The 14,642-nt window shown below is 30.1% G+C and overlaps 1 protein-coding gene across 1 annotated transcript in view; it reads right to left on the reverse strand.

Moving 5' to 3' along the window:
- Positions 1-658: 658 nt before the first annotated feature.
- Positions 659-14,642, reverse strand: part of LOC142344558 (uncharacterized) — a 65,806-nt gene continuing 51,822 nt past the window's right edge. Inside the window, exon 12 of the mRNA XM_075396324.1 lies at positions 659-865. Coding sequence (XP_075252439.1) covers positions 659-865 — 207 coding nt within the window. The remainder of the gene's footprint in view (positions 866-14,642) is intronic.

The raw sequence follows: 14,642 nt of genomic DNA on the forward strand, positions 1-14,642 counted from the left end.
CTGGGTGATGCTTCCTGCGAGGTGTCCCAGTTTGTGCAAAGCGATATATTATGTAAGAGAATGAGGTCATCGACCCAAAAAAGATATGAGCCAGACGGGCCTGCGTCATATACGGGGCTTCAGATCGAAGGTACCGAAAGCCAGGAATGTGCCAAAACCAACAGACTTTGGTCAACCAGGTCATTTGAATGGCCCAAACCAGAGCCTGAACTAGACTTAACAGACCCAAGAACAGACTCTGGGCCAGACTGATCAGACTGTTTCTAGCAACCAGATTGAAAAGACGCAGGACAAGACACAGAGCCAGATGAAAAAGTCCCAAGTGACGCCATTTAATCAAAAACGCACTATACCACCCGCATGCGTTTTTAAATGTCTGATCGTTGACGCACATCTCAACCTGGGACACCCTCTCGACCGAACAGACCGAAGCCAGTCTGAAGACAACTTAGTCAACCTTTGTTTGCCACACCGAACAGAACTTGGACCCCAGGGACAGTAAACGGACCCAAGCCAGAACCTGAGACAGACCAAACAGACCCCAAGTAGACCTTGGGACAGGACGGCTTTATTTTTTTTAAGTTTTTTGGCTCAACATATAAGTGAACAAGTAATGAAGATAAGGTGAATGAAAATAATCCCATTCTGCGCCCAAGATTCAATTCAACTGAGCTTTAAGGTTCTGGGATGATACGGAAATAATCACTGACCACTGTTCATTTTGACCACCTATTGTCCTGATAATGAGCAGTCGTATTTTGTTAACAGTGAATCTCAGATTAGGTTCCCAATTGCCACCTTCAGAGAACATCTGCTTGACGTCCATTGTGTAGGTATTGTATTTCGGAGGAATACTCGCATTAACCTAAAATGTGTCAACATTACGACTCACGTTTACCACCTCGACTTATGAAATGACTTCAGCTCTCACTTTAGCGGAGAGTTGGAACCATAAAACAATTTCTGGACTTGAAGTTAGGAGCTGGACTGTGTAATTTTAGCCGAACTTTAGTCAATGAAAGAAAGACCCCCCTCACTAGAAATTTTGAGTCTTTTCTAAAGTCGCGGTCTAAACCTGGGGAACAAGCTCCCCTAATAATTGCTAAACAGATTGTTCAGTCCTTTTGACCGCTTGAGACTCCCTATTTGTTGAATTTAATTCCAATAATATATAGTAAGGTTTGACAAAAATGACTCTTTCGCGTTTCGTGGAAACGTAACAAATGGAGTCGCAAAAATTTGCAACAAAGATTATCCTCTCAATTCTACAATTTATTTAGCTGAATTCCACTTTAAACAGAACCCAATAACGTCTCCATACAAAACAGTTTTGTGAGCCGCATACCTAGAGACTAGTAATGTGTAAGGCCCTAAGAAAACTGCTCAGCCAACTAATGCTCTCCGGGCCTTACCTGTTTATCACGTTTTTGAGGACCAAAATTTAATAGGCACTTAAGGAAAACTTCAAGCGGAAAAAGACCACAGGACTAATATAATTGCTAAAAACTTCATTTGAGAGGAATTAAAAAGCATAAGAACTACTTCTTTATAAAAATTAGAAATCAGAACAATATGAGCAGAAATTCTACAGAATTTTGTTATCCGACTCTTCCGATCGTAACATTAAAAGTTTATAAAACTTTATGCAATGAAACTTTGCCTTTAAAGTTATCTCATAGACTAGGATTAACAAAATGATTTTTTCCGAGAGTAATGGAAAAACTTCCATATATTTTTAAAAATGTCAGATTATACCCAACTTTTTAACACCAAAAATACGTAAAACGTTGCTCAATATTAGTAGTGGATAAAACAAGGATTCCAACCACCAGTAAAATTTGTCCCTTTCTCCTAACGCTAATCGCGCATGTCGAATCGGGCTAAATTTTACTGTTTGTTGGAATCCTTGTTTTATCCACTACTATATATTAGCTCTAAATTCAATAAAAAAAATCAATTAAAACCAAAAATAAAACAAAAAATCAAAAAATCAAAGCAAAATTTACATTTCGCTCTTTAAGAGCGATTCACTCTTATTCGGAGTGATCCCCCGGTAGAAAGATCGCTCTTTTTCGCTCTTAAAGAGTGATTCCCTCTTTTTGATATTTTTATTATTTTTTTTTTACTTTTTATTTCAACTTATCTATACTCTTCAATAAATTTATATTTTCTTTAACTTTTTCTATATTTATTCCATTATTAATAAGAAATGATACAGTCTTTTATCTAATAAGCTTCTACTAAATCCTTTAGTTAATTCTACATCTGGATGTTGTTTCTTTACATGAGCCCGTATCCCATCATATCTCACAACAGATGTACAATATGGACAATTAACTTTAGCTGAAGTACAACTTCTACATGTATTCTTACTCTCATCAAAATCAGTTAGTGGTTTTACATAATTACATTTATTACAATTTCTAGTTAAGACTTTTGGGTTAAGGTTAGGGTTAGGGTTGGGGTTATGGTTAAGGTTAGGGTTAAGGTTAGGGTTAATGTTAGGGTTAAGGTTATGGCTAGGATCTGAGTTAGAGTTGGAGTCATAGATAGAACCAGAACTAGAACCAGAACAAGAACCAGAACTAGAACCAGAACTAGAACCAGAACCAGAACTAGAGCTAGAGCTAGAGCTAGAGCTAGAGCTAGAACGAGAGCTAGAACTAGAGCTAGAACTAGAACTAGAAGTAGATTCATTTTTTAAAGAACAACCCCATGGAGAAAAATCATTAGCACAAATACCACTTAGTATTATATTACCACACATACATTTATCAGTTTTATCTTTATGACATGATTCATAATGATATTTTAAAACAGCAATGTTTCCGTTTTTATAGTTACACTCTAAACATTGTAAAAGCATTTCTAATAGGGTAAACTTTAATATTTACCTAATCATTGGACTTTGTCTATCAGTGGAACTGCTTCACGGGGTAATACTTAGCCATGATTTCAATTAAATCTTTAGTATTATCTTTAGATGTGATACACTCTGCTAAATATTTATTTCCTAAAGTATTGAGTGTATTAGTTTTACATCTCTTATCTAAAATCAAATCAAGGTCTAATTCTTTTTTATCTTTAACAAAATTTATAACCTCTTCTCTAAATTCTTCATTATTTCCATATAGTCTGGTTAAAAACTTTCCCCTCTTTCTATTCAAAATTCCCATCTCTCCATTGACGAAGTCACAGTTACACTAATTTATATATTCCTCTTGCATTGTATTTCGTGACTTGGACTTCGCCCGTGTTTCACTATTAGCAAAGCTACTTCGTGGATCATTATCCAACTCTTCTCCATATCCAACATTAACCAATGTATTTACTCTACTCAACATTGTGCTTCCTCCCATTGCTACACTCCCAGCATTTCTTGATATTATATCAGGATAAATATAACTAAATATAATTAAACCTGAGCTTATAATTCCACCAATAGTTGATAAACTTTTTATATCCTTTCACATAATCATTTCTTTAGTTAGAACACCATTCTATATTTTGATATTATTTAAAGTAAGAAGTTTATTAAAATAAAACTGATAATTATCATGACTAATAACATTTCTATCTGTTGCATTAATCATTAGTGGTTTCATATATGCTATAAGTTTATTTATATCTTCTCTTTCTAATTCATCTTTTAAACTAAGAGCATTTAAATCAAGGAAACCAACTCTTGAATCATATATCCTTGTTCTATTACTATTAATAATAATAAAAGTATTTTCCTTTTTATTATATTTAATTATACCATAACGAAGTTCATCTGACATTCCATCTGTACGATTATAATGGTTACTATTTAACTCACTAATTATTTTACTAAAGTCATGTTCACATTTATATATCTCATTAAAGTTTTTAAATAGATCAGGTCCATTATAAAATGTTAAATAAATAGTATCACAACTCATTCTTGCTGTATTAATTATTTGAGCTGGTTTATGACACATTAAAATCATTTGAATGTTATAATGTCTACATTCAGTAAAATAATAAGCCGTATCCTTATTTAATCTATCACCCATATCATCAAGTACTATTACACAATTTTGAAATTTATGCATATTATTTTTTGTGATCATATTTATATCACATTTATTAAGCCCAGTATAAAATTTATTAGACTCAGGATCTATCCAGTCTCTGTCATCTTTACACACTATAACTATATTTTTAGCTATAAAACACCACAAATATTTTTAGAAGAATATGTTGATCTAGGCTCTAATGAGAGAATACAACAATATGATGAATCTTTTTGTGGGGCTTACTGTTTATACATGATCTATCTTATTGATAGAGGATTTAGAATTAAAAGTGCTTTGAATATTCTAGTTAATCAATGTAAATATCCAAGAATATATAATGGGTGTTTTTGTTGAGGTTGTAATGTTAATGATAATGCTGATGATAATGTTAATGATAAAGATAATGTTAATGTTGATGATAATGATGATGTCATTGATAATGATAAAGATAATGATAATGCTAATGATAGTGATAATGACATTGATATTGACAATGATCTAAGAAGTAGCTTTGCTAATAAAGATGATGTTAATGATAATGTTAATGATAATGATAATGATAACGTTAAGGATAATGTTATATATCAGTTTGATGAAAAACATGGCGAAGCATCGGTGGAACCCCTTCAGGGATGGACGAAGTCCTATCAAAAGGGTAAACCTAACAACAAAGAATGTCTTAGTAACAATATTTCTATAAACTTAAATGATGATCTACAATCATGGCTAAATGATGATGATATATTTACTGAAGCCACATTCCCAGATAACTTTAGATGTATAATATGTGGTCCTAGTGAATGTGGTAAGACATTCTTATTAAAAAAAAACTAATTCTAGCTAGTATACATTGTCATTGATATAATTAAAAGAAATATTAATGGTAAACTGAGAATTAATTGGGATCGGAGAGTTTTGTAGTTAAATTGTTTCTATGTTCATGGCTATTATGATAGATAGAGGTTGAACTATAACCATATCATTAACTATGAATACTTTCTAAATCAAATGTAAAGTAAAACTTAATACATCACCATTAAAGTCTATAGGTCTTCCATGCTCATCTTTAATATGAAACTCTATATATTCTATTCTATCTTTAGTTATATTTCGATATCAGATATTAGTTGGTATAATATTTATCAAGTAACCTGGTGTTTCTGTTAGATTAAAATTATATAAAATATCTGTATCTCTATCATTATCTTTAGCTCCACATAATATTGCAATGAATGTTAACATTATTGAAACCCATAATATCAATAATTTTCTGAGAGTTATATTTACCTTTTTTTTATACTATTTTTCTAAATCCTAGTAATGAGGCTATTGAGTTTTCTATATCAAAGCTGAGTGCTCCTTTATTTCCATTAAACATTTCATCGTATTCTTATCAGGTTCTATTATAACATTACCATCAGTTTCTTCTTTATTAATTCTGCTATGTCAGTTAACTGATATGCTCCCGGTGTAATAGTTGAATGTAGCAACGGGACTCCTTTATAATTATAATTAAGGATAGATGTAATGTTTGGGCTTGAGGTAGAGATAGGGTTAGGGTTATGGGTAAAGTTAGGGTCAGAACTAAGAGCCTGAGGTAGGGCTTCATCGTCTCCTATAACAGTACTAGCATATAAGAATTGATTATTCCCTCTATTCACATTAAACACCGAATTATAAACAGATAATATAATTAAACCTAATTTTGATGAGTTAAGTATAGGTTCACTAAAATTAAACTTTTCTGTTGGCTTTATCGTTCTAAAGTTAAGTGTATGTTCTTCTTTAGTTTTAGTTAAAGCATCATGTATCTTTTGCAGTTCCCATAAGATTAAATTTTCTGTCATTTTTTATCTAATAAAAATGGATTTTAATTTGGATACAACTTATAGTTATAATAATGATATACACAAAAGTAAGATTATAAAATATAAACCTAATAATCTAGCAACAATGAATACAATCAATACTAACATTAATATCACTCTCAATAGAGAAGAGAATCATTTGAATTTGCATGATTCCTATCTAGAGATAGAGTTTGTTGTATCAGATGATGCTGGTGGTGTATTTGCTAATAATGCTAATATCAGATTAAATAATTTTGGTATGATGGCATTGTTTAGATCAATTAAGCTTGAAACCAGTGGTGGTAGGAATATTGAATATATAGATCACTGTCATCCTAATCTATTGATGTATAAGTTATTAACTAGTATTGGCGATGAATATGAGAGTGCTTTTGTTAGAAATCAAGGCAATAGAGACAGTCAACTTAAAGGTGACCATATTGCTGCACAACGAGGTCATATGTATTTGATGATTAAGATGAGTGATCTAATTGGATTTGTAAATGATTTAGAAAAGGTTATATATGGTTTAGGATTTAAACTAATATTAAAAAGAAATGATAATGATAGAGCTCTATAAAGAGTTTATGCTAATCCTGGTGCAGTTCCTAATGATGGTAATATAGAAATTAGAGATATATCATGGTGTGTACTGAGTATTGATCCTAGTAATGATAATAGAATTATTGTGCAAAAGGGTTTAAGTAAAAAGAATAAGGTAGACTTTAGCTATTATGAAAGAAAAACATTTTATAAGAAAGTACTCAATGCTACTAGCTTCTTGTTTGATCTTGGTATGGAAAGTGGGATGGAATGACCACAATATATAATAGTTGGTTTTGAAAATATTAATGTTAGTGAACAAACTCATGATGCAAGTACATTTGATGCAATGAATGTTACTGAATATTATTGTAAGATTGGTAGTGAGTTTTATCCCGAGCTTAGAATGAATATTAATTATGGTACCAGTAATTATAATGAGGCTTTTAAAGAGATTGTTAGCTTTAATAAAGATTATAATGGGCTACCACATATAAAAAACCATATATAAATCATAGAACATTCAAAAGTAGCTATAGAATATATGTATTCGATACTAGATATCAAAAAGATCATATAGGTCCACAACCAATACAAATTAATTTTAAATTTAGTGCTGCAGTTGCAGATGTTATATGTCATGCATTAGTATTAGCTAGAAAGGTTATTAGTGTGAATAGTGATGGTAATAAGATGGTTGATATTATATCATAGACATATTCTTAGTAATAATTAAGCCATAGTTATAATTAAGTCATAGTTATAATTATAACTATAGTCCTTGTCATTATTTCCTACTAGTCTTAACAAAACCCTTAGCATAAATAATATCTAATTTCTTTTTATTCTCTAGAGATAGACCCTTAGCTTCAAGCTTAATCTTAGCCTTGGGCCTAACCTTGGGCTTGGGTTTAGGCTTCGAGCTTCACTCGCGGCTGGAACCCGTAGTCTTAGGCTTAGGCTTAATAACAACAGAAGGATTATACATTTTAGCTTCCATTATTTTTTATATTTAGAAATGAGTCTTTTAAATAAGTTCATTCAAAACTAATTCATTTTGTGTTGGAGGTAGACATTATAGTGGTACTAATAACATAAGAGGTTTTATCGGGGAACCCGCTTCACGGATTACTTCAAAAGGTACTAAAATGTTAAAGGATAATTGTGTTAAATGTAACAGAAATAAGTCAATGACTGTTAGTGATGCAACAATAGAAGCAGAGGAATTGAAAGATTTCTTTAAAAGTGTTGGTAGGGCTACAGTTAACTTTGGAAAGAAAGTTGCCAATAATCCAGTAAGAGCATTAGAAATAGCAAGTAAAATAGGAAGTGCGGCTGCATCTAGAAACCCTAGAGCTGCCTCATCAACCACACCCGATTTAATTAAACTTGCAACTACTGGTGAAGGTATAAAGGTAGTACAGAAAGGAAGAGGGTTATACTTAGGTACTAAGAAGAGATAATTAATTGATTATAATCATGATTAAATTTATGATAATGTTTATGTTTGTGTTTATGATTATGATTATATTATATTTATGATTATGATTATGAGTATGATTATATTTATATTATGTTTATGATTATCGATAAATATTAAAACTAATATTATTATTATTAAATACCTTATAATAACTAAACACTAACAACTTTAATTTAAAAAACACTCAGCTTGTTTTTCTTGTTCTTCTTATAATCCTCTTATACCTTAACTAATTCATTATACTCATCATTATCTATTTTATTATCATTCATTGATTTAGTATATAGTCTATTAAACTTATCACTAAACTGTTTATTTAAAATATACATTTGTGAATACTTTATAATTTTATTTCTAATTTTAGTTTTAATTGTTTTTGATAATGAAGCACAAACAGTTGCTGTAGCAAAAGCTGTTGGTATAGAATAAGCTAATCCTATACCTGTTAATGCAACTGATGTTGATGTTGCAGTTGTTGCTATAGATGATAATACTATTTCTGTTATCTCAGCTACGTTAATATAATTCTTATATCTACTTAACTTCTTATTATAATTATTAGTTTCAGTTTCATAATAATTTCTAATATCTTTTATAATGTTAATATTATTGTTAAATTTATTATTCGCTTGAATCTTTTCGTTTATCTGTTTCTCAGCCGCTTCGCGGATCAATCTTTCTGATACTGATGACAAATCTGGATATAGTAATCTCTCACTCGGTGCTGTTGGTTGACTCATATACTCCGTCATAGCTTTACTTATTTTCAGTAGTAAAATAACTCTCAATATCTTTCGTTACATCTTCTTGTTTAAAACCGTAATGCATCTCAAGTCTTGCTTGCTCTTTATTATCAACTAACGTAGGTCGTAAAAGTATAGCAATTATATATTGTACTATTGTCCTTTTATTCTTTAAAAGGGCTTCATCTATAAAAGAATTAGTCTTTTTATTAAATTCTTTAAATTCTTTTAGCCCAGTAGTAAACATTTCATCTAGTTGTATGTTTGTGATATTCTGATTAAACTTATTATTATCAAATTCTTGTTTTAATTGATTATATTTAGAGATAGTATCTGCAGCAACTTTATTACAAAACTTAACAGTATTTCTGACTTCATTTGTTGATTCAATAAACTCATTAATTAGTTCATCATTAACTTGTGTTTCATTTAGTTGTAATGTTTTAGTTGTGACTTTATCAATTTCACCTTTTCTTAGTTCAGTTATGTTTCTACCTAAAATGTCTATTTTATTAGAAGAGGATAATAAGTTATTGTCACAATACTCTTTTTTAACAACATCTTTTTCATCTATCGGAGGATGTACATTTGTAATTTTATAGGTATCCTTCATATCAATATTATCATTATCTTCTAGGAATAACCCACGAGCCTTACTTAGTGTTAAGTTGTTTGTTGATGTTGATGTTGATTTATGTTTAGCTGATTGAATCTATTTCTTGTCATCTTTGTATTTGTTTACATATAATTAGAATAATAATTGGTCTTTTAATTAGACTTATAATTAGTCTTACAAGTAGACTTAGACTTAGAATTATAATTAGACTTAGGACCGCAGGTCAATATTTAATGATTCCGAAACCTTATTATTAGATTCAAAATCAAACTCGGATATTAATAATTCCTGTTCGTAATTTTTACCTTCTATTATCTCACCATTAATATCTTCTATTTTAAATGTTGGTGGATGTGTTTTTAGAACTTCATTAACTTTAAACAATTCTCTATTTCAATTAGAAGTGTAACCTCTAGAGAAGATATTACGTTTATCTACAATTCTAACATAATCAACAAGTTTAAGTTTAGGTTGGGTGTAGCCAGGTTTACCCTTAAAATTCTTAAAACTAAAAGTGTATTTAACTTTATCAGGATTATTAGAAGCGACAACTGGTGTCATATTAATTGTTGAGTGAAAGTTATTGTTATATGTTACAACAGCATCATTTAATATATTTACCCAATTACCATCGCCATTGATGAACATTGGTTTATTTGTTATATGTAATAATGTTCTATTGAATCTCTCTATAAACACAGCCTTTGAATCACTATAAGTAGAATATTGTTTTGTTTCATATTCTTTAAGTAAAGATTTAAATGTCTTATTGTAAAACTCACTACCTCTATCTACCCATAACTTGTCTGGTTTTCCACTTTCACCTAATACTATTTTAAAACCATTAGTTATAGATAAACCAGATTTATTCTTTAACGGACTAGCCCATGCATATTTTGTGAATATATCTATAACAGCTGATATAAACCTATAATTATTATTGTATTTACTTAGAGAGGACTTATCAATTAAATCAGCTGACCATGTTTCATCTTTATATAATGGTATTATTCTTTGTCTTCTAAACTTTGTTATTTGAGGACTGAAAACTTCTTTAGCTAATAAGTGTTGTTATTGTTGTTGTTTTTCCATCATTATTCATTTACCATAGTTAAAAACAAATTTATCTAATTGTTCTTGATTATTAATATTCATAGTTAATAGTTGCTTAGATATATCTAGCATTTCATCATATAATCCATCATGACCAGCTTTTGTCTCTAGTATTAATAATTCTAGTCTTTCTATTAAACTATTTGGGTCTAGGTTGCTATTTAATTCCCTACCATATACATCATCTTTTGCCCCTATTATACATTTTATTGTTCTATATCTAGCGCTTTTCTTATCCCCTTTTCCTAAATCATATCTAATATCCTTTAAAAACCCTTTAATTTTGTTTTCATCTTCCTCGATTTCACCATATTTTATATTTTGGTTAGTAAGAAAGTTTATAAATTCATCTGACAACTCATATATATTATCTTTAACTATAAATGAATTTTCTTGGTAAATTAGTTTAACACCGTTCATTTCAAATTCCCCAATATCTAAATTTCCGAGCTTTAACTTTAATTGAGGGATAGATTGAACTGACATTAAATTAATAATTTGAGCTGTGTCTTTATCTACTAAAAGTCCTGGTTTATCTCGAGCTTCCTCTAAAACTTCACCATTGGGACTTCATTAATGCTTCATTAAACTGGGAGCTTGCTTGCTGGATCATCTTAGTTTGTTTATCTAACTCTTGATTTTGCCAAGCTATTGCTCTCAATGTTTCACTTAATGCTAGATTGTGTTCACTGTTTGCATTTAAAGTTTTAGTTAAAGGATCAAATAACTCTTCTATTTCTCCATAATATTCTTGTTGTTTTAATTTATCTTCTAATCTATTCTTTCTGTTTAGTTTTTCTAGATAGTTTAATTCTATAAGTTGATCTAGCTTAATCATTTTATATGTATTGAAAAATTATAATAAGAGTAAAAAATGGATAATGAAAATTCTTTTGATGAAAACTACTCTGAGTTAAAAAAATGTTTAGCTTGTGGAAAACAATATCGGACTATGAAAGAGTTTATAAACCATGCTAAGGTCCCTTGCATGATGAATTAATAATTTCAAGTTATTCTAATTTTATAGACAAAAGGGAAACCAGTAAAATAATAAAATTTATAGAATCCAGCAAAATTAAATTAACTAGAGGAAATAGTGATTTGGAAATAACTTTCGGAGGGATAATGATCTATAATGTACTAACTACAAAACCAGGAGATGCAAAAGATCATTTTATAAAAGGAAGTATAGAATAATATTAACCAGTTTTTATTAAGATTATAAATCAGGGAGAACCTGCTTCACAGATAGTGAAACTGCTTTGCAGATCATTATATAATCTAATAGCGGCTTCAATTAACTTTCTATCATCATTAATGGTTAGTTCTAGAATATTATTAACCAGTTGTTCTTTGTTTAAATTTAATGATGCTTGGCTTGCCGTGGATGAAGTCCGTTCACAGATTTTATTTACTAAATCTCTTTTGAATAGATATAGATTCTCATCATGAGGATAACTTTTTATATTGTTTACATAAAACCTTTTATCATCAAATATATTTAACTAATCTTACTTGTTTTTGTTGTTGTCATGTTATCGCCAACTTTTTGTATTCTGAATTCATCTATAGTTCTCTGTGTATTATTCATTAATGCATCATAATAATCCATTTGCCTAGCATTATTATGCTTCTTTATTCCTTTTTCTTTAGTGTTTTTAGGATAATTTTTGAAGCTATATGTTTTGGGGGACAATGCTATAAATTCCTCAAAAATCCTACTCCCCAGCTCGTGCTCAAACTTGCCGCGGACTTTATTATTAGTTTTTATAGGTATGTCTAGATTACTTAAGTCCATATGCTCATCACTAACTTTACCTTCACTATAACTTAATACGAAACTGTCCGTATCCATATAGTGAAGTGTTAGATCTTTGAGGGATGGTTGTAGAATTTTATTGAATACATCAAGCATATGCAATTTGCTAAGTTCGAGTATTGTTACTCCTACATATACAGGTGAGCTATATTCTATTTTTTTCTTTATATATTCTATTTGGCTATAATCTCTATATCTAGTTATATTCTTAAATGTTGGTTTACTTACACTTTTCATTATCTTTTCTTCATCATGCAGGAACTTACTTTGAAAGAAGTGTAGAGGATTCATAAGCATTCTTCCATATAATGAGTTATTCATTAATTTCCTTATATCCTCTTCTGCTTCAGTTTTAGCTGTTGCTCTTTTGTTTGTATTGTTTTGTATATAATTTCTACATATATAATCTTTTTTAAATTTAATTACTCTATGTATTTTTGTTACTTTTACTCCCATCTTAACATAGAATTTTAACATCCTATAATGAACCATATATTCTGTTTTGTTGTTTTGGTCTAAGATTAATTTCTCTGATCTTGCCTTGCCTCCATCTCTTTCTCTGTAACCTAATTCATTATCATTTATCTTTCTCTTTTTAGGCATTAGTGCTAACTGTTCTGTTCTCTCTTTATACTCATTAGTATAATCAATATCACAAACTATATAGTAACCATGATCACTATCATCTGGAGTATTCAATATTGTATCTAGAGTATTAGTTGTATTAAATTGGAAGTCCTTATTAGGTAATTTTTGCATCATTGCATAACCATATAGGTTGTTTGCGTCTATGTACCGGATGGTCTTACCATCACTGTTATCTATATATCTATCACCCATTTTTCCACATATACCACCTCTCTTTGCTCCAACAAAATCTTCTAGCATTTGTTTATCTTGCAATGTATCTAATGTAACACCATTTGACATTAACCAACAATCAAAACTATAACCTGGAAGACTTACATAATGTAGTGGGTTGAGCTTGAATTTTTTCATGCTTAATTTAACATATTCATTCATGCAATAGTCCAATATTTCAACATCATTCTGTAAATACTCTATAGTTAGATCTTTACCAGTTTTATGACTGTTTTCATTATTAAAGTTATCTACTTCTTCTTGTGTTGGTAATTTGTTATGTAGAGAGGATTTGAAGTCTTCTATTTTCAGATTACCTATATTTTTTGGTAGGTAGCTTTGCTACCATTGGCAGCTTCGCTGTCATAATCATTTAAACCAAAGTAATCATATGGATATAATGTTTTAGTTTTACATCCGTATATCTTTGCCATTTGATCTAGAGGCATAGCTAAGAAGTTATAACTATCTAAGAATTTAAGACAACCAATGCTAAATATCTTAGACTAACCAGCAGCTAGTGGTATGCTATCTACTTTTCTTTTATCTTTATTCTGTTTGAAGAGTTCACTGTATAGTAGGTTGAGGTCATAACCAGGGCCATTATGGAATATTACTGGAATGAAGTTTTGTTGTTTGTATCTTAGATTATATATTTTTCATGCTGGTCCTCTATATTTACCAGTTTCATGACAATGATCTCTTACTTTATTAATACATGTTTTGCTGCAGATATGACAAATGTTTTTAGTTTCATGATACAATTTACCTTCTTCTGTGAATATCATTTATTTGTTGCGCTTGAAGTTATTCTCAGTTTCGATTTCTAATAGATCTCTAGCAAAACTTTTGATGCAGCCTAGACCGAAGTAGTGTTTGAAGTCGCCTTGCCAGGTGTAACCCACAGCTATTGGAATATGTTCAGCTATTTTTTATTTACAATCATTAGTTGAGACATCGGTGAAACCGCTTCGCGGATCAACAATGCAACATTCTATATAGGCAGTTATAATAATTTTTATATTCTGACGTTTGTGTTCATTTATAAAAGTAATACGTTTTTTCTTAGGACAAACAATCTCTGGTTTGAATGAGTTGTTGCATTCGTGTTTATCATATTTAATTTGTGAGTTAAACCAATAGGTACACCAATCACAATAATAATATTTAATGTTGTTTTTATTTGGTCGTTCTAACAGGGTTTCTATATTTTTTATTAGGGCACAGTGTTCTATTTGACCATTACTCCAAACTAGTATTCTTACATCTTTTCTATCTTTATTAAAATCATCCACTTGTTTAAACAATTCTATTTTACCATTACCACAAGGTGTGTATATCCAAATATTAATATTATACAATTTCCGTATTCTTATTATATAAGCAAAATCATTTTCATGTTGTTGTCTTGGTTCAATTAGTTTATCTACATATTTAATTTCTCGAGTCGCATGGTGTGGGGCGGGATGTAGCCAAGCAGTTATAGTTAGTTTTAAGCAATTATATTTATAACTACGTATATTTAATATCGATTTAGAGTTTTTGAGATCGGGAGGTAAATCTATATAACTACC

The sequence above is a fragment of the Convolutriloba macropyga genome, chromosome 1 (assembly GCF_964194025.1).
Source record: "Convolutriloba macropyga chromosome 1, txConMacr16.3, whole genome shotgun sequence".
Taxonomy (NCBI): Eukaryota; Metazoa; Xenacoelomorpha; order Acoela; family Convolutidae; genus Convolutriloba; species Convolutriloba macropyga.